The following is a 21,683-nucleotide window of genomic DNA, read 5'->3' as shown; positions in this document are numbered from 1 at the left end:
GAAGCTTGCTAGCCGAGTGAAACAGAATCTGTCGCCTGTTTGTGTACCCCCCACGACGGTCCCTCTCCCACCTTTACGTTCTATATGTTGTGAGTATTTTGCATTAAAGAAGGAATTTTAAAGAGAAGAACGGTGAGTGCCGGTTTGTCTTCATTCTCCTTGGATTAAGAGATTTGTAAATTACTTCTATTTCAAAATCTTAATCCTTCCAGTACCTATCAGCTATCATTCTTCTCTTTAAAATTCCTTCTTTAATGCAAAATACTCATAACATATAGAACGTAAAGGTGGGAGAGGGATCGTCGTGGGGGGCGGGGGGGGGGGGTACACAAACAGGCGACAGATTCTGTTTCACTCGGAAGCTCGCTAGCCGAGTGAAACAGAATCTGTCGCCTATTTGTGTACCCCCCACGACGATCGCTCTCCCACCTTTGCGTTCTATATGTTGTGAGTATTTTGCATTAAAGAAGGAATTTTAAAGAGAAGAATGGTGAGTGCCGGTTTGTCTTCATTCTCCTTGGATTAAGAGATTTGTAAATTACTTCTATTTAAAAATCTTGATCCTTCCGGTACCTATCAGCTGCAGTATGCGGATTTTCTTCCACTCTGGACAGTTCCTGACATGGACAGAGGTGTCAGCAGAGATCTCTGTGGTCAGACAGAAAACAACAACTCAAATTCTTCTGGAGCATGCAACAGCTGATAAGTACTGGAATGATTAAGATTTTTTAATTTACAAATCTGTTTCTGGCACCAGTTGATTAAAAAAAAAAAAAAATTCCACCAGCGTACCTCTTTAATTCTAAACAAGCTTCCATGTGCTATATATTTGGCCTCATTGATCCTGTAGGTTCCTAGTATCACAATTACACTTAAATGCTCATGTGGTAAAGCAGCCTTTAATGAGAAACTGGAGTGTCGCTCGTAGTGTGAATAAACACAGAGAATTTGCAAGCTATCCGTGAGTGCCGAGACCTCATTTCTTCTTTTAAATAAGAAACTGACTGGGTTATAATGTGGGTGAATAGTTGTAAAAAGAGGGTTTACTTACTTATTTAGGTTAGGTATTTCCTGAGTTATGCCCGTTCCGAATTTCATTTCCATTGCGCACCAGCTTGCAATGCAGGCAGGAGGCCGACTTGCCCAGCTCTCCTGCCTCATCAATATTCACTCCCCGGCATGAGCGTTCCGTGACGTGAGCGCCTACGCGGTGGGGTCGAGCGCCCTGCTACGAAAGCAAAGCGCAGGCACCGCTGCCTAGTTACAGTCAGGTGTAGAAAGGAGCAGAGCGCTGGAGCGCAATGGAAATTGACTTTGTAACAGGCATAACAGCTATTCACCTGCACTATAACCCAGTATATTGGGTTTAGTGTGGGTAAACTAACTGTCAGTTTCTCTTTAAAGACTTTGAAATCAATGGCATAGTCCTTTATTAATATTTATTTACTTTTAATTTTTTTGGGTGGGGGGCACATTTCACTCCTGGACCCAGGCAGCACTGAACTCAATGCATGTCAGGTATTTTACATGGATAATTTAGAATAAAGGGTTACTCCACTAGAAAAAAAATTACTTTGTTTAACTTTCTGGCACCAGTTTATTTAAAAAAATGTTTTCAAGTTGAGTACCCCTTTAACCATAAATGTGGGTATCTCAGCAGGGACTTTGTCTGCTTTAAGACATCATATCTGTGAATAGTTAAAATAACAAAAATGCCAAGTGTAACAGTGCAATAATAGACTGCAGCGTTCTCCTAGAGCTGAGCGGGATGTTCTACATTGTGCCAAGTGTGGGCAGAAGAGAGTCATCACATTCTCTGTGTATTAAATGCATCTGTGTCCTCACTTATCATCTGTTCCAGAAGAATTTCCCTGCTTCTCTTGTTCCCAGTCATGTGCATACATTTATATAGGTGGTCATAAGAGCAGGTACTTACAGTAGGTAGAAATTTGCATGCTACTTCTATGATGGCCATATGTAAGGGTTCACCATTAGAGATGAGCGAACTTACAGTAAATTCGATTGGTCACGAACTTCTCGGCTCGGCAGTTGATGACTTATCCTGCGTAAATTAGTTCAGCTTTCAGGTGCTCCGGTGGGCTGGAAAAGGTGGATACATTCCTAGGAAAGAGTCTCCTAGGACTGTATCCACCTTTTCCAGCCCACCGGAGCACCTGAAAGCTGAACTAATTTATGCAGGAAAAGTCATCAACTGCCGAGCCGAGAAGTTTGTGACGAATCGAATTTACTGTAAGTTCGCTCATCTCTATTCACCATTTTACTAGGAGAAGTCTTGGTCATTCAGCAGCACTCCCCATCTCCCCAGCACCTCCCATCTTCATAAGCTTGAGGAATCAGTTCCTTGACAAAGAATCACATGATGTGAAACTTTGACTTGTCCGTTGTTATACCTGTGACGCTATAAAGGTTTTGCACTCACGAGTTGCCCTGAAACTCTCTTCCTACAGCCTTTCATTATGACAATACAGTGATCCCTCAACTTACAATGGCCTCAACATACAATAGTTTCAACATACAATGGTCTTTTCTGGACCATCGTAACTTAAAACCAGACTCAACATACAATGTTATGGACAGACCAGATCTGTGAAATGTGTCACAACTGGAGGAACTGACTAGAGTTGAGCGAATTTACAGTAAATTTGATTCGTCACGAACTTCTCGGCTCGGCAGTTGATGACTTATCCTGCATAAATTAGTTCAGCTTTCAGGTGCTCCGGTGGGCTGGAAAAGGTGGATACAGTCCTAGGAAAGAGTCTCCTAGGACTGTATCCACCTTTTCCAGCCAACGGGAGCACCTGAAAGCTGAACTAATTTATGCAGGAAAAGTCATCAACTGCCGAGCCGAGAAGTTCGTGACGAATCGAATTTACTGTAAATTCGCTCATCTCTAGAACTGACCAATCAGAATGGGCATTTTACTGGTAAATCACCTCTATTACTGAAGTGCCTGCACTGACTGGCTGTCAGGTAGCGCCCCCTACAGTACAGGGAGGAACTACAAGTTCTGTACTACTCCTTACCGGTGCCAGGGTTAGCTGCTCCTTTGGACACCAAGTAAGGGCGGCTCCATTTGGGACACTGCGTGTACTGTATAGGACCCTGAAGAAGCTCCTGTCCTCTACATAAACCATTGTTTCCCAACCAGGGTGTCTCCAGCTATTGCAAAACTACAACTCCCAGCATGCCCGGACAGCCAACGGCTGTCCGGGCATGCTGGGAGTTGTAGTTTGGCAACAGCTGGAGGCTCCCTGCTTGGACACCACTGACATAGACAGTGATTTACAGCTCCCAGCAGATCTTTCTTACTTTTATATGTAAGGATTTGCTTTATCTATATTAGTTATCTACTTATTTATCTTTAATCCTCACTTTTTCCTATTTTTGGATGACATTTTGGTGGCTTCAGAACCAATTACCAGGTTTCCATAGAGTTCTGGTCTCAACATACAATGGTTTCAACATACAATGGTCGTCCTGGAACCGATTAATATTGTAACTTGAGGGACCACTGTATATATTTACACTTATATAGTTAGGCTAGGCTTACTCTGTAGTAGAAGGTCCCGCAGAAGCAGAGAGAAGCCCGTAGTGTAACACCACTAGGTGAGCGCACAGTCTCCCCCCATACCTGCCGTTTACTATCCACAGCACAGCACCATATACTTTGGAATAAGGCTTGGCTCACAACAATGATGTACTTTGTCCATTTGCTGTGCTGTTATGGTAGCAAAACTACTAAACTAATAGCATTGCTAGGTCCACTGCGACCTGAACACCTAAGGAAACTATCTAACCCCATTGACTTTCTTGAAGTTTTCTAGAAGCGCTGCATTCTGCACTATGTCCAATATTTTTAGCTGAACCACTGGTACCTCAGATGCTGATGTGAACTTAGCCTTACTGGGTTAACAAAAGACTTGCGTCAAGTTCAAACTAGATAATCCAGAGCAAGGCAAACTATAAGCACATAACTATTTGTTAAACCTAGAATGACCCAGACACAGATCTAAAGCCTGGGTTGTCATATATTATGCTTTATATGGTAATGAATTTGTAGTTGTTTTAGATTATTTTTGTTGTGCATAAAGTGTTCACGCTTGGAGCTTTCTTTCCTCCTTGAGCGTTTTTGTTTCTTTTTTTCCTTATATCTGCAGTTTTTAAAAGATAAAGCAATTCGTTCACACTGCTTAAGAAAACCATTCCATTATAGCCAGCTAAATGCTTCTCCTATTATACCTATGGCCCTAAACTGAGGGGATCATTAAGTGTGTATAGAGCGGCAGGCTTCTAGCTGCCTCTAATCAGCTTTTATGGCCTGCTAACTTTCACACCATTTCCAGTTACATGGTAATGTGCTGCCAATGTCACAGTAAAAAGGCCTCGGCTGGTTTAGAAATCCTACAGTAGTTCTACAAAACATCACTGAAGACAAATGGGACGCTCTTACATCAGAGGGAATGCAATGAGCACAAGGGTTATTTCAGTTGACAGCAACATTTACAGGATTTTAACCCCTTAAAGTACATACATGTCAGGATCCAGGTACTGTGAGGATACTGGAGGTGGATCCTCTGTGTCAGTGGGGTGATGACGTGGGCCGTACCAGGGGAACGGAGTCTAAGGGGTTACTGGTATTCACCAGAGCCCGCCGCAAAGCAGGATGGACTTGCAGCGGCAGGTAACCCCCAGGTCGTTCCACCCGATAGCGACTCAACCCCCGACTGACGGCTGAGATAGGCGCGGTACAAGGGATTAGGCAAGAGCAAGGTCGGACGTAGCAGAAGGTCAGGGCAGGCAGCAAGGATCGTAGTCAGGGGCAACAGCAGAAGGTCAGGAAAACTGGCTTGGGACATACAAGGAACGCTTTCACTGGCACAATGGCAACAAGATCCGGCGATGCTGGGAAGGGGAAGTGAGGTAATATAGGCTAGGGCACAGGTGAAGGTACTAATTGGGCCAGGCGCCAATCAGCGGCGCACTGGCCCTTTAAATCGCAGAGAGCCGGCGCGCGTGCGCCCTAGGGAGCGGGGCCGCGGGCGCCGGGACTGAACAAACTGGGAACAGGTCGGGTAAGAAGGCTGGGATGCGAACCGCGAGCGGGTGCGTCCCATATCGCGGGTCGCATCCCCGCCAGAGACACTAGCGCAGCGCTCCCGGTCAGCGGGTCTGATCGGGACGCTGCGACATGGTAAACGCTGCGAGCGCTCCGGGGAGGAGCGGGGACCCGGAGCGCTCGGCGTAACAATACAACACTATACACAGCACAATGGATACAGTTTTCAGATTATATGTTGCGCATCAAAACATTCCTTTTGGAATTGTGCCTTTCCTTATGTAAAACATTCACTGGCCTGATTCAAAGGTTATGAGAACATTCCATACAGTGTTTTGTAACATAATGTAAGATTGGCATTGCTTCATTTTGCTGGATACTGTAAGATGTCATGTTATAATTGATGGGAATAGTGTAACGTGGGAGGCAAAAGTAACAAATACTGTATATTTGTAAGAGTGATAAATCAAATAATGGGGTCATAGGAAGTTTGCAATTTTAGTATTTTTACATATGTTTGTCAATCAGCCCCATGATTCCTCTTTTAAAGGACGATTTTCCATCTGGGCCATTTATGACATATCCACAACTCTGGGCCCCACACCAGTCAAGGGCCACTCTGGCCCATCTAATTTGGTTCTGGTGGCTGCAGTTGGTTGGGGTGCAGAAGATTGTGGTTTTCAGCATCCTGACCACTGCACCCAGGCTGGACAGGGTCCTCGTTTACAAGAAAGGTGCATCTAATAGTTCTTTACAGCATATCCTGTGCATATGCCATCAATGTTTGTCACGATGCCGGCTGGCAGGTAGTGGATCCTCTGTGCCAGAGAGGGATTGGCGTGGACCGTGCTAGTGGACCGGTTCTAAGCCACTACTGGTTTTCACCAGAGCCCGCCGCAAAGCGGGATGGTCTTGCTGCGGCGGTAGTGACCAGGTCGTATCCACTAGCAACGGCTCACCTCTCTGGCTGCTGAAGATAGGCGCGGTACAAGGGAGTAGGCAAAAGCAAGGTCGGACGTAGCAGAAGGTCGGGGCAGGCAGCAAGGATCGTAGTCAGGGGCAACGGCAGAAGGTCTGGAAACACAGGCAAGGAACACACAAGGAACGCTTTCACTGGCACTAAGGCAACAAGATCCGGCAAGGGAGTGCAGGGGAAGTGAGGTGATATAGGGAAGTGCACAGGTGAACACACTGATTGGAACCACTGCGCCAATCAGCGGCGCAGTGGCCCTTTAAATCGCAGAGACCCGGCGCGCGCGCGCCCTAGGGAGCGGGGCCGCGCGCGCCGGGACAGAACAGACGGAGAGCGAGTCAGGTAGGGGAGCCGGGGTGCGCATCGCGAGCGGGCGCTACCCGCATCGCGAATCGCATCCCGGCTGGCAGCGGAATCGCAGCGCCCCGGGTCAGAGGACGTGACCGGAGCGCTGCCGCGGGGAGAGTGAAGCGAGCGCTCCGGGGAGGAGCGGGGACCCGGAGCGCTCGGCGTAACAGTACCCCCCCCCTTGGGTCTCCCCCTCTTCTTAGAGCCTGAGAACCTGAGGAGCAGACTTTTGTCTAGGATGTTGTCCTCAGGTTCCCAGGATCTCTCTTCAGGACCACAACCCTCCCAGTCCACTAAAAAAAAATTTTTTCCTCTGACCTTTTTGGCAGCTAAAATTTCTTTGACCGAGAAGATGTCCGAGGAGCCGGAAACAGGAGTGGGAGGAACAGATTTGGGAGAAAAACGGTTGAGGATGAGTGGTTTGAGAAGAGAGACGTGAAAGGCATTAGGGATACGAAGAGAGGGAGGAAGAAGAAGTTTATAAGAGACAGGATTAATTTGACACAAAATTTTGAAAGGACCAAGATAGCGTGGTCCCAACTTGTAGCTAGGGACACGGAAGCGGACATATTTAGCGGAGAGCCATACCTTGTCTCCAGGGGAAAAAACGGGGGGAGCTCTTCTTTTCTTATCCGCGAACTTCTTCATGCGTGATGAAGCCTGTAAGAGAGAATTTTGGGTCTCTCTCCATATGATGGAAAGGTCACGAGAAATTTCATCCACAGCGGGCAGACCAGAGGGCAAGGGAGTAGGGAGGGGGGGAAGAGGGTGACGGCCGTACACCACGAAAAATGGGGATTTGGAGGAAGACTCAGAGACCCTGAAGTTATACGAGAATTCGGCCCATGGGAGGAGATCTGCCCAGTCATCCTGGCGGGAGGAAACAAAATGTCGCAAATAATCACCCAAGATCTGGTTAATCCTTTCTACTTGTCCATTGGACTGGGGATGATATGCAGAAGAAAAATTTAATTTAATCTTGAGTTGTTTACAGAGAGCCCTCCAGAATTTAGACACGAATTGGACGCCTCTATCCGAGACAATCTGTGTAGGCAACCCGTGAAGACGAAAAATGTGTACAAAAAATTGTTTAGCCAACTGAGGCGCAGAAGGAAGACCAGGAAGAGGGATGAAATGTGCCATTTTGGAGAATCGATCAACGACCACCCAAATAACAGTGTTGCCACGGGAAGGGGGTAAATCAGTAATAAAATCCATACCAATCAGAGACCAAGGCTGTTCGGGGACAGGCAGAGGATGAAGAAAACCAGCGGGCTTCTGGCGAGGAGTCTTATCCCGGGCACAGATAGTGCAGGCTCGCACAAAGTCCACAACATCCGTCTCCAGAGTCGGCCACCAATAGAAGCGGGAGATGAGTTGCACAGATTTCTTGATACCCGCATGACCTGCGAGATGGGAGGAGTGACCCCATTTGAGGATTCCGAGGCGTTGGCGAGGAGAAACAAAGGTCTTTCCTGGAGGAGTCTGCCTGATGGAGGCAGGAGAAGTGGAGATCAGGCAGTCAGGTGGAATGATGTGTTGCGGAGAGAGTTCAACTTCTGAGGCATCCGAGGAACGAGAGAGAGCATCGGCCCTAATGTTCTTATCGGCAGGACGAAAGTGAATCTCAAAATTAAATCGGGCAAAGAACAGAGACCACCGGGCCTGGCGAGGATTCAGCCGTTGGGCAGACTGGAGGTAGGAGAGGTTCTTGTGGTCGGTGTAGATAATAACAGGAGAACTTGATCCCTCCAGCAGATGCCTCCATTCCTCAAGTGCTAATTTAATGGCTAGAAGCTCTCGATCCCCGATGGAGTAGTTCCTCTCCGCTGGAGAGAAGGTCCTAGAGAAAAAACCACAAGTGACAGCATGCCCGGAAGAATTTTTTTGTAGAAGAACAGCTCCAGCTCCCACTGAGGAGGCATCAACCTCCAATAGGAAGGGTTTGGAAGGGTCAGGTCTGGAGAGGACGGGAGCCGAAGAAAAGGCAGACTTGAGTCGTTTAAAGGCGTCTTCTGCTTGAGGGGGCCAGGACTTGGGATCAGCATTTTTTTTGGTTAAAGCCACGATAGGAGCCACAATGGTAGAAAAATGTGGAATAAATTGCCTGTAATAATTGGCGAACCCCAAAAAGTGTTGGATAGCACGGAGTCCGGAGGGGCGTGGCCAATCTAAGACGGCAGAGAGTTTGTCTGGATCCATCTGTAGTCCCTGGCCAGAGACCAAATATCCTAGAAAAGGAAGAGATTGGCATTCAAACAGACATTTCTCAATTTTGGCATAGAGTTGGTTGTCACGAAGTCTCTGAAGAACCATACGGACATGCTGGCGGTGTTCTTCTAGATTGGCAGAAAAAATTAGGATATCGTCCAGATATACAACAACACAGGAGTATAACAGATCACGAAAAATTTCATTGACAAAGTCTTGGAAGACGGCAGGGGCGTTGCACAGTCCAAAGGGCATGACCAGATACTCAAAGTGTCCATCTCTGGTGTTAAATGCCGTTTTCCACTCGTCCCCCTCTCTGATGCGGATGAGGTTATAGGCGCCTCTTAAGTCCAATTTAGTGAAGATGTGGGCACCTTGGAGGCGATCAAAGAGTTCAGAGATGAGGGGTAAGGGGTAGCGGTTCTTAACCGTGATTTTATTAAGACCGCGGTAGTCAATGCATGGACGTAGGGAGCCATCTTTTTTGGACACAAAGAAAAATCCGGCTCCGGCAGGAGAGGAGGATTTACGGATAAAGCCCTTTTTTAGATTCTCCTGGACGTATTCGGACATGGCAAGAGTCTCTGGGGCAGAGAGAGGATAAATTCTGCCCCGAGGTGGAGTAGTGCCCGGGAGGAGGTCGATAGGGCAATCATAAGGCCTGTGAGGAGGTAGAGTCTCAGCTTGTTTTTTGCAGAAAACATCCGCGAAGTCCATATAGGCCTTAGGGAGACCGGTTACTGGAGGAACCACAGAGTTACGGCAAGGGTTACTGGGAACCGGTTTTAGACAGTTCTTGGAACAAGAGGACCCCCAACTCTTGATCTCCCCAGTGGACCAATCCAGGGTAGGGGAATGAAGTTGAAGCCAGGGAAGTCCAAGGAGAATTTCCGAGGTGCAATTGGGGAGGACCAAAAGTTCAATCCTCTCATGATGAGATCCGATGCTCATAAGAAGGGGCTCCGTGCGGAAACGTATGGTACAGTCCAATCTTTCATTATTTACACAATTGATGTAGAGGGGTCTGGCGAGACTGGTCACCGGGATGTTGAACCTGTTGACGAGAGAGGCCAAAATAAAATTTCCTGCAGATCCAGAGTCCAAGAAGGCCACTGTAGAGAAGGAGAAGGCAGAGGCAGACATCCGCACAGGCACAGTAAGACGTGGAGAAGCAGAGTAGACATCAAGGACTGTCTCATCTTTGTGCGGAGTCAGCGTACGTCTTTCCAGGCGGGGAGGACGGATAGGACAATCTCTCAGGAAGTGTTCGGTACTAGCACAGTACAGGCAGAGGTTCTCCATACGGCGTCGTGTCCTCTCTTGAGGTGTCAGGCGAGACCGGTCGACCTGCATAGCCTCCACGGCGGGAGGCACAGGAACAGATTGCAGGGGACCAGAGGAGAGAGGAGCCGAGGAGGAGAAACGCCTCGTGCGAACAGAGTCCATATCTTGGCGGAGTTCCTGACGCCTTTCGGAAAAACGCATGTCAATGCGAGTGGCTAGGTGAATAAGTTCATGTAGATTAGCAGGAATTTCTCGTGCGGCCAGAACATCTTTAATGTTGCTGGATAGGCCTTTTTTGAAGGTCGCGCAGAGGGCCTCATTATTCCAGGACAATTCTGAAGCAAGAGTACGGAATTGTACGGCATACTCGCCAACGGAAGAATTACCCTGGACCAGGTTCAACAGGGCAGTCTCAGCAGAAGAGGCTCGGGCAGGTTCCTCAAAGACACTTCGGATTTCCGAGAAGAAGGAGTGTACAGAGGCAGTGACGGGGTCATTGCGGTCCCAGAGCGGTGTGGCCCATGACAGGGCTTTTCCGGACAGAAGGCTGACTACGAAAGCCACCTTAGACCTTTCAGTGGGAAACAGGTCCGACATCATCTCCAGATGCAGGGAACATTGGGAAAGAAAGCCACGGCAAAACTTAGAGTCCCCATCAAATTTATCCGGCAAGGATAAGCGTATCCCAGGAGCGGCCACTCGCTGCGGAGGAGGTGCAGGAGCTGGCGGAGGAGATGACTGCTGAAGCTGTGGTAGTAACTGTTGTAGCATAACGGTCAGTTGAGACAGCTGTTGGCCTTGTTGCGCTATCTGTTGTGACTGCTGGGCGACCACCGTGGTGAGGTCAGCGACAACTGGCAGAGGAACTTCAGCGGGATCCATGGCCGGATCTACTGTCACGATGCCGGCTGGCAGGTAGTGGATCCTCTGTGCCAGAGAGGGATTGGCGTGGACCGTGCTAGTGGACCGGTTCTAAGCCACTACTGGTTTTCACCAGAGCCCGCCGCAAAGCGGGATGGTCTTGCTGCGGCGGTAGTGACCAGGTCGTATCCACTAGCAACGGCTCACCTCTCTGGCTGCTGAAGATAGGCGCGGTACAAGGGAGTAGGCAAAAGCAAGGTCGGACGTAGCAGAAGGTCGGGGCAGGCAGCAAGGATCGTAGTCAGGGGCAACGGCAGAAGGTCTGGAAACACAGGCAAGGAACACACAAGGAACGCTTTCACTGGCACTAAGGCAACAAGATCCGGCAAGGGAGTGCAGGGGAAGTGAGGTGATATAGGGAAGTGCACAGGTGAACACACTGATTGGAACCACTGCGCCAATCAGCGGCGCAGTGGCCCTTTAAATCGCAGAGACCCGGCGCGCGCGCGCCCTAGGGAGCGGGGCCGCGCGCGCCGGGACAGAACAGACGGAGAGCGAGTCAGGTAGGGGAGCCGGGGTGCGCATCGCGAGCGGGCGCTACCCGCATCGCGAATCGCATCCCGGCTGGCAGCGGAATCGCAGCGCCCCGGGTCAGAGGACGTGACCGGAGCGCTGCCGCGGGGAGAGTGAAGCGAGCGCTCCGGGGAGGAGCGGGGACCCGGAGCGCTCGGCGTAACAATGTTCCATATGGAATTTGCCCTTTATAGGGGTGGCCAGCCCCCCCCCCCCAAAAAAAAACCCCACTTATCTCCTATCCACGGGATTGATCTACTCGTCCCAGCAGTTGAACCCTTCGTGATCTCCAGAATGGGGCTCCTGGCTCTTCACGCATCCTGGAGCTGCAGACACCACGTCATCCATTCTTTTTTATGGGAGCCCTAGAGCTACCCAATTGCTGTACTTGGGTATCTTCGGTGCTCTCATAGAATTTAATGGACATGTGGAGAGCTTGGGCCTGTTCTGGAGATCGTGGGGGTCAGATCCTGTACATAGGGAATAAGTGTTATTGGCTGGACAACCCCTTTAAACATTTTACAACAAAAGTGATAGTTTATATTCTACAACATCACATATTTTACTGCTATTAGCCAACATTCCCTGTTTCATTGAGCCAATCAAAACTATGGTATCTACCCTTCCCTTTTTTTTACAGTAGGTTTACTTTTGGCAGATGGTCTTCAGACATTCCTGCAACGGAAATTCCATTCTAAACAATACTTAGATTTTTGCAAAAAATATTGAGATAAATGGGGCAGGCTCAGAAATGTCTACAACAAATCTCCCGCATGCCAACATACACAAGACTGGAAACTCATGTGAAAATAGCTGTCCTCCTCTGTATTTTGTTACGGTCTTCGGCGATCCTTATAAGTTTCAGATGATAATAATATGGTGATAAAGATATAAACATGGATTATGTAGTATAGGCCTATTGCTTCCAATAAGCAGCATGCAAAATATCATATCTTTATACACAACTATTGTTTTTAATGGCACAACCCTTCAGTATTCATAATAAAGATTGTGGGTATGTTGCAAGATGACACCTCTTTATTAGTCATTTCTGGTCATTACTACAATTGTGTGTAATTCTTTTTTTTATTTTTTTGCTAAATATTCAATAAAATGAAATTCTCCCGAATAATAAAAAAAAAAAAAAAAAAAAAAAATATTGCAGATATTAATGTAGGGGAAGCTTCAAAGTTTTATTAGGTATTATTATCAATATTATTATTATTATTATTGTTAAAGGGGTACTCCGGTTGAGAAAATTTTTTTTTTAAATCAACTAGTGCCAGAAAGTTAAACAGATTTGTAAATTACTTCTATTAAAATATCTTTATCCTTCCAGTACTTTTTAGCAGCTGTATGCTACAGAGGAAATTCTTTTCCTTTTTAATTTCTTTTTTGTCTTGTCCACAGTGCTCTCTCCTGACACCTCTGTCCCTGTCAGGAACTGTCCAGGACAATATAGGTTTGCAATGGGGATTTTCTCATGCTCTGGACAGTTCCTGATATGGGCATCAGGTGTCAGCAGAGAGCACAGTGGACAAGACAAAAAAGAAATTCAAAAATAAAAGAATTTCCTCTGTAGCATACAGCTGCTAAAGAGTACTGGAAGGGTAAAGATTTTTTTATAGAAGTCATTTCCAAATCTGTTTAACTTTCTGGCACCAGTTGAATAAAAAAAAAAAAAAAAAAATGTAAGCTTGATACACATTGTGCCCCTTTAAGCTTGATACACATTGTGCCCCTTTAAGCTTGATACACATTGATAAAAACTGTTTAATTCCTATAATATAGTATTTTTACTTTGTCTAGGACTGTGTAGATGTGGGCTGGTGGGAAGGAGAGATAAACGGCAGAAGAGGAGTGTTTCCCGATAACTTTGTGAAGCTACTTCCTCCTGATTATGAGAAGGAAATCCATGTAAGTGGCATTTAATGTTATTTTTGTCTTCTTTGTTAAAAATCCCCCTTTTTTGGTGTTCTTTTACATGTAACCCTGAGGTGAGCCTCCACGAGTCTACCGTAATACATTAATTTGTCCATTTCATGGGAGCAACTTAAAAACTGTAGTGAAAATTCTACCTTTAGCCCTGTGCACATGCACTGTCATGTAAGGAGCCTGGGCCCTGCCTTCTCCCTGTTGCCTCGGCTCCTTACATGACAGTGTGCTCAGCCTATCACCGGCCTAGGCGGGACATCGCACCGTCCCCAGGAAGCAGAAGGAAGGCCAGCACCGGAGGATTGGGACACAAATATCGGCGCAACAGGGGAATGTAGGAAGGTGAGTTAAAGTTGTTGTTTTTTTTTTGTTTTTGCAGCCCGGGCACAGGGCTAAAGGAACATTTTGCACTACAGTTTTCCTTTAAAGGGTACCTCTCATGAAAAAAACTTTTGATTTAATTTTCCACTTTGAAGAAATGACCACTAGGGGTCTCCCTACCAGTCCTGGCAGCAAGCATTTCAGACTCATGCTGGAGTCCTAAACACTACGAGCTGCCAGTCTGCTTTGTTCACAAAAGAGAACACTCAGAGCTGCCAGCCTGCTTTGTTCACAGCCTGTTTGGCTGTGAACAAAGCAGGCTGGCAGCTCTGAGTGTTTAGGACTCCAGCATGAGTCAGAAATGCTTGCTGACAGGACTGATAGGGAAAAATACAATAGAAAGAAGCATATTTTTCATTAACATGCTATTGGAAAGTTATTCAACATTCATTAATCTAAAATATATCAAAAGATTATTTGATGAGAGGTACCCTTTAAGTGGAATTCTGCTCCACGTGCACTGACCTATTGATAGTTTATTGGTACTACATAGTAGCCATTCTAAAGCAGTACAGCTGCAGTGTGTGATCAGTGGGGACAAGATAGGCAACATTATTTAGGCCCTGCTTCCATCTTGTTGAAGCAAGGATGCATTACTTTCCCTCATTTCTTTATCTCAGTCCTCTAATCCCTCCTTCTCCTCTTGTACACCTGCCTGTTTCCAGACCAGGGCTATGGCTTCAGTGGACTGCCCACAGCTGAATATTTACTGTAAATGATCTGCAAAAAATGTAGTAGATCTGCAGTGTATGAATATACCCTGAGAGTATGTTCACACTTACTGTATACTCTGCAGATTTTCAGCTTAAGAAGAAAAGCTAGGTTTTTACACAGGTTGTTTTTCTGGCGTCTTTTGGAAAAAGTTTTTGAGCCAAAGTCAGAAGTGGATCCAGTAGGAAAGTCCATCCTTTATATTTCTCATTCCTTTATATCAATATAAATAAAGAGATGCACTTTCAGTGTATACAGTATGTGTAAACATACTCTTAGGGTCTATTCACATGGCTGAATTTCCTCAAGTGGAATTCTGCTTGAGGAATTCCTCCTCAAATGAAAGCCCAATACACTTCTATTGGAGTCCACCTTCCCATTCACACTTCTGCAGAATTTCCACTTGGATTCCACATTAATTCCGCACAAAATCCACACAAGCGGAAGCGGAATTGGGTCAGATGAGCGGAAATTCTGCCGTGTGAATAGACCCTTATGGTGAAATCACATGTGGCAGATTAGTTGCAGAAGTTCATCAGAAATATTCCCATTTAGATAAGGGGAACTGTTTTTGAGTTCGATAAATTTCTGCAACAAATCTGCCAAGTGTGAACACACCCTTTCACAGTCAGCCAGCAGCTGCAAATCCATTTCTTTTCTGCTCCTCTGTCTATGGCATTCTTCATTATACAGCAGGATGATGTAAATACACCCCATTTATGTCCCAATAAATTATATTTTTCCTCAAAAAGTAAAAGCAAGCAGATACATATGTGTGTGTGAATATAGCAGGGCTGGGAAGAAGTGGTAACTTGAGCTGTAGGGGCTGGTCAGAGGTGATGACATTACTCAGGGGACAGTGCTAGAGCTCAGAGACAAGATGCAGCCATACCTCCTGAGACATTAGAGGATTCATCGTCTTGGAAAAGAGGATGGAGCCAGGGAGACAACACCACACTGAAAATGATAGGTCTACACAACTTCCTGCCAGGAGAAAAATCATGCTGAAGCCAGTACAATTTGTAACAACAATGGGGGAGATTTATCAAAACCTGTCCAGAGGAAAAGTTGCCCAGTTGCCCATAGCAACCAATCAGATCGCTTCTTTCATTTTGCAGAGGCCTTGTTAAAAATGAAAGAAGCGATCTGATTGATTGCTATGGGCAACTGGGCAACTTTTCCTCTGGACAGGTTTTGATAAATCTCCCCCAATATATCAGTAAGTTATATATTTTGGGGGAATTTTTTGAATAAAAGTTTCTGATAAAAGAAGCCCCTCCTTGACATGTGCATCATAAACATACACGCTAAGAATGTCTTTACTATTAACTCAATGGATGCCAAGTGTCACATAGTAAAAAAAAAAAGTATATTTGGCGCTATATATGTGTGTATGTTCGTGGTTTGTTTTTGTTTTCTTACACAGCCTGAAACTATGAGCACCATTTTCTGCTTTATCCCTCGCTATATGTTGGGGTTTTCCCAGCCAAGACTTTAAATGGAGACCATTAATGTGAGCTGAACAGGCCCCTAGAATCACTGAAGCTATGTCCCAATAAAGCTGAACCAAAAAGCAACCAAGCAGCTAAACATTAAGAAAATGAATGAGCATAAGACTCTATGCACATGACCATATTTCAGCTCGGTTCCAGGAGTAGTAGTAGGGCACATGTAGATGTGCATGGATCCTTACAATTACACCAAAGATATACAAAGTTCTTTTTCAAGACGTGTTAGGGAGCTATTCTCCCCTAGTAACATTTCTTGTATCAAAGAACATTTCCCACATACCCACTCTGACTGAGCAGGGCATGAATATACAGTGAAACTTCTTTAAGAAGCAACTATATGTGGAAATAGAAAGGGAGCATGCATCGCCGCACCCTGTGCCTTTACCTAGTGGCGGCAGGTATTAAAAGGTGTGTGTAATATAACTGCTCACCTTAATGTGTTGCGCTCCAGGTGCAACCAACACCGTTGTCAGCCTTAAGCAGGAAGGAAGCAGCAGCAGCCCGTGTCTTACCATGCCCAGTGTCCTGGGGCGGTCTTGCAATGTAGAGGTCTGCACACTCGGTGAGGTTTGTAGAAAAAATGACACACTTCTTGCACTTGCTGGGTCAGGAGACAAAGTAAAATGATGCCAAAACTCCAGATAGTAATGAACAGCATTCTTTTATTGTAGTGAACAAGCAGTTGACAACGCGTTCGAGGGGGTCTGCACCCCTCTTCCTCCCTGACCTGAGGAAGAGGAGTGCAGATCCCCTCGAAATGCGTTGTCAACTGCTTGTTCACTACAATAAAAGAACGCTGTTCATTACTATCTGGAGTTTTGGCATCATTTTACTCTGTCTCCTGACCCAGCAAGTGCCAGAAAAGTGTAATTTTTTCTACAAACCTCACTGAGTGTGCAGACCTTTACTTCTTTAAGAAGACAACACTAAATTGCATTGAAATGTGGAATTCTATGGGGATAGACTTCACAAAGAAAATGAGCACTATGCATAATATATGGTGGACTGAAAATTCATCACTCTAAATATTGTCTGCAAAAGGGGACAGTTCTCTCAAAGAGGGGGTCTTCTGTTTTGCTGTACATGGTGGCCTGCATTATATATACCACCATACAGTCACCTACACATGGGCCTAACCAACGAGACTTCTCCGATAATATTGTCTCTTTTCAGATCCACTGAAACTATAAAATTGTATTCGACTTAGAAGGGGAAGTTATTATTCCTCTATACCCGTGTTTAGGTGTTTAGAAAAGTTGCAAATGTTGGCGCAAACCCATGGTTTGTGCAAAAAGTTTTGACTTTTTGCTGATTTACACTACCCTCACCATGTGGACGGGGCTTAGCCTATAGTGCGTGTGTGGGGGGGGGGGTGTTCCCTTGCACGCCCACCAGATATATTACAACTTAAAGGAGTAGTCTAGTGGTGACCCAGTGGTGAGCAACTTATCCCCTATCCTAAGGATAGGGGATAAGTTTGAGATCGCGGGGGGTCCGACCGCTGGGGCCCCCTGCGATCTCCTGTACGGAGCCCCCACAGCCCGCAGGAAGGGGGCGTGTCGACCTCCGCACGAAGTCGACCTCTGCACGAAGCGGCCGCCGACACGCCCCCTCAATACAACTCTATGGCAGAGCCGAAGCGCTGCCTTCGGCAATCTCCGGCTCTGCCATAGAGATGTATTGAGGGGGCGTGTCGGCCGCCGCTTCGTGCAGAGGTCGACACCCGCTATCTGGCCGGAGAGCCTGGCCCCCGTACAGAGAGATCGCAGGGGGCCCCAGCGGTCGGACCCCCCCGCGATCTCAAACCTATCCCCTATCCTTAGGATAGGGGATACGTTTTTTACCACTGGACTACCCCTTTAAGCCAGCCCAAGGGTAGCTACTGAAGAAAAAGGTTTATTAAGAGGTGACTCTAACAGGAGCAGGATTTTACCTAATAAATTCCCTCCTTTAGTGTTTCTGGTTTGGATATTTTCCAGTTATAGAGATAGCATCGCAGTAATGTGGAACATGAATGGATGAATAAATCAGACAATTTCACCAATAATCTCAGTGCTAGAGGTGACATGTCCAGTGATCTCCATGTGCTCTTGAAAGAATAGAGACAATATTTAGAGATATTATAGAAATGACTGTGGAATTTGATATCACTAGAGAAAATACGACAATTCATAGAGGTAAAATACATTGGAAGGGAACTGTAATACCTCTCGACAGAAGAACAGTGCGAGAAGTCATGAGTTAACATAATGATACAGAGCGTGTTCCTGCAGCCTGATGTCTGCTTGTTCTTTTAACAATGCAGGCACAAAAATAGGCCTGGACAGACATCGGAAATGAGTTAAATGGCTGTAATTATAGAGTTCCTATTTAATTTAACAAGGGCTGGAATTTACGCCCACCTACCTAGGTCAGATTAAATCATCCATTATATTGAGTGAAAGATTTCAGGCTTAATGGTAGAACGTGCTGATTGCAAGGCTGCAGACTAGTCCTTTATCCTCTTTACTGTAGATGTACACAACATATTTACCCCCGACAGTAAAATTGTATACCACAGCGTCTGTATGTATTGCACTTGCTAGTGCTCTTGTCTGGTGAAGATTTATGGTAGATACAACCAGTTGTGGGTAGAATAAAAAAGAGAGACAGTGGCCATATATATACACACAAGGCTTGAGGAGAAATAATGGATTTAAATAACAAGAAGATAAAACATGGTCTCAAAAAGCAGGAGGTGCTCAACCCCAAAATCAGTTGTGCATTTATGCTGGGGGAGCAGATCCTGCGCTTGTGGTCTGTTGCTAAGGGCAATCCCCAGCATAAAATGCATACAATGGGGGATGCCTGCAGCAGACTACAAGTGCCACAATGACATCCTACACCCGATGAAAAGTGTGGATATGTAACATATAGAATATTACATAAATGTAGGTGCATTACTGTGGTAGATGTAGACAATGACATTGGCTAACCCTCAAACTGATGTTAAAATTGAGACATTAGCCAGTATATCCTTATATGAAGTCAATGGAATAAAGAAAAGAATAGAAGCCGACCACTCACCAGTAGATTCTTTCTTCAGGCTTTATTCATGCCAAAAATATACTCACATATACAGACGGGGGGACATTACAAGGAAGAGCAGGGGGGTACAGTGGCAAGAAGCTCTGTTTCGCACACTTAAGTGCTTCATCCGGCCATTGTATGGAAACTACACCCCTCACGGAACGTGACAAGGGGTATAGTGAGCCTTAATACCCCACAGGTGTTTGAAGAATTTTCATTAAAGTTGGATGTGAAAATTAGAGATGAGCGAAATTACAGTACTTCAATTCTGCACGAACCTCGCAGCTCGGCGGTTGCTGACTTTAGCCTGCATAAATTAGTTCAGCTTTCTGGTGCTCCGGTGGGCTGGAAAAGATGGATACAGTCCTAGGAGAGAGTCTCCAGCCCACCAGAGCACCTGAAAGCTAAGCTAATTTATGCAGGCTAAAGTCAGCAACTGTTGAGCCGCGAGGTTCTTGCAGAATTGAATCACTGTAAGTTCGCTCATCTCTAGTGAACATGAAAAGACATTTTTTTTTTCACAAAAATTCTGGTGTTACCCTACATTTTTCATTTTCACAAGGGAAAATAAGAAGGCCATGTGTGTTTACAAAGCACCCATGGTGCCAGAACAGAGGACCCCCCCCCCCCCACATGTGACCCCATTTTGGAAACTACACCCCTCACAGAATTTAATAAGGGGTGCAATGGGCATTTACACCCCACTGGCATTTGACAGTTCTTTGGAACAGTGGTTCGTGAAAATTTAAAATGAAATTTTTCATTTGCACAGCCCACTATTCCAAAGATCTGTCAAACGCCAGTGAGGTGTAAATGCCCACTGCACCCCTTTATTAAATTCTGTGAGGGGTGTAGTTTCCAAAATGGGGTCATGTGTGTGTGGGGAGGGGGGTCCACTGTTCTGGAACCATGGGGGCTTTGTAAACGCACATGGCCCCATTCCAAATGGATTCTCTCTCCAAAAGCTCAATGGCGCTCCTTTTCTTCTGGGCATTGTAGTTTGCCCGCAGAACACTTTACATCCACATATGGGGTATTTCCATACTCAGAAGAAATGGTGTTACAAATTTTGGGAGGCTTTTCCTCCTATTACCCCTTGTGAAAATGAAAAATTTGGGGTAACACCAGCATTTTTGTGAAATAAAAAAAATCTAATTTTTCATTTTCACGTCCAACTTTAGCGAAATTTGTCAAACACCTGTGGGGTGTAAAGGCTCACTGTACCCCTTGTTACATGCCTTGAGGGTGTAGTTTTCAAAATATTATGCCATGGCGTGTTGTTTTTTTTTTTTCTTTGCTGTTCTGGCACCATAGGGGCTTACTAAATGCGACATGCCCCCCAAAAACCATTTCAGCAAAGTTTGCTTTCAAAAAGCTCAATGGCACTCCTTCTCTTCTGAGCATTGTAGTCCGCCTGCAGAGCACTTTACGTCCACACATGGGGTATTTCCATACTCAAAAGAAATGGGGCTACAAATTTTGGGGGGCATTTTCTTCTATCACCTCCTGTAAAAATGGTGAATTTGGGAGAAAAAAAAAGAATTTTAATGAAAAAAAAAAGAATTTCATTTACACAATCGACTTTACTGAAAAGTCGTCAAACACCTGTGAGGTGTTAAGGCTCACTATACCCCTTGTTACTTTCCTTGAGGGGTGTAGTTTACCAGATATTATGCCATGTTTTTTTTTGTTTTGTTTTTTTGCTGTTCTGGCACCATAGGGGCTTCCTAAATGCGACATGCCCCCCAAAAAATAATTTTAGAAAAATTCACTCTCCAAAATCCCATTGTCGCTTCTTCCCTTCTGAGCCCTCTAGTGCACCCACAGAGCACTTTATTCGAGGTATTTCCTTACTCGAGAGAAATTGGGTTACAAATTTTGGGGGCTTTTTCTCCTTTTACCCCTTTTTTGAATTTTCTCTTTCACTTTCTTGCTATTCCTGAGAAACACCTAAAGGGTTAACAAACTTTGTGAATGTCATTTTGTTTTGTTTTTTTATACTTTGAGTGGTGCAGTTTTTATAATGGGGTAATTTATGGGATATTTCTAATCTGAAGGCCCCTTAAATCCACTTCAAAACTGAACTGGCCCTGAAAAATTCCGATAAAAACATGTCAGTTTTATGATGCAAACATAAAGTAAACATATTGTATATGTGAATCAATATATAATTTATTTGGTATGTCTATTTTACTTACTAGCAGAGAGCTTCAAAGTTAGAAAAATGCAAAATTTTCAAATTTTTCATGAAATTTTGGAATTTTTCACCAAGAAATAATGCTAGTATCGATGAAAATTTACCACTATGTTAAAGTAGAATATGTCACGAAAAAACAGTTTCAGAATGATTAGGAAAAGCATCCCAGAGTTAATGATTAAAGTGACAGTGGTCAGATGTGCAAAAAATGCTCTGGTCCTTAACCCCTTAAGGACGCAGGACGTAAATGTACGTCCTGGTGCGGTGGTACTTAACGCACCAGGACGTACATTTACGTCCTGTGCATAACCGCGGGCATCGGACCGATGCCCGTTTCATGCGCGGCTGATCCTGGCTGATAATCGCAGCCAGGGACCCGCCGGCAATGGCCGACGCCCGCGATCTCGCGGGCGTCCGCCATTAACCCCTCAGGTGCCGGGATCAATACAGATCCTGGCATCTGCGGCAGTGCGCGATTTGAATGAATGATCGGATCGCCCGCAGCGCTGCTGCGGGGATCCGATCATTCAGAACGCCGCATGGAGCTCCCTT

At 45.6% G+C, this 21,683-nt stretch overlaps 1 protein-coding gene across 5 annotated transcripts in view; it reads left to right on the top strand.

Annotated features, from left to right (window-relative positions):
* SH3KBP1 (SH3 domain containing kinase binding protein 1) overlaps nucleotides 1-21,683 on the top strand; it is a 465,279-nt gene that overhangs the window by 372,195 nt on the left and 71,401 nt on the right. For all 5 annotated transcript variants that reach the window (XM_056558515.1, XM_056558516.1, XM_056558518.1 and 2 more), the window contains one exon: nucleotides 13,137-13,244. In XM_056558515.1, the coding sequence (XP_056414490.1) occupies nucleotides 13,137-13,244 (108 nt within the window). The remainder of the gene's footprint in view (nucleotides 1-13,136; nucleotides 13,245-21,683) is intronic.

Source organism: Hyla sarda, chromosome 2, assembly GCF_029499605.1.
Source record: "Hyla sarda isolate aHylSar1 chromosome 2, aHylSar1.hap1, whole genome shotgun sequence".
In the NCBI taxonomy this organism is placed as follows: Eukaryota; Metazoa; Chordata; class Amphibia; order Anura; family Hylidae; genus Hyla; species Hyla sarda.
Note: the sequence above shows the minus strand (reverse complement) of the source record. Positions and strands in the feature narration are given on the sequence as shown.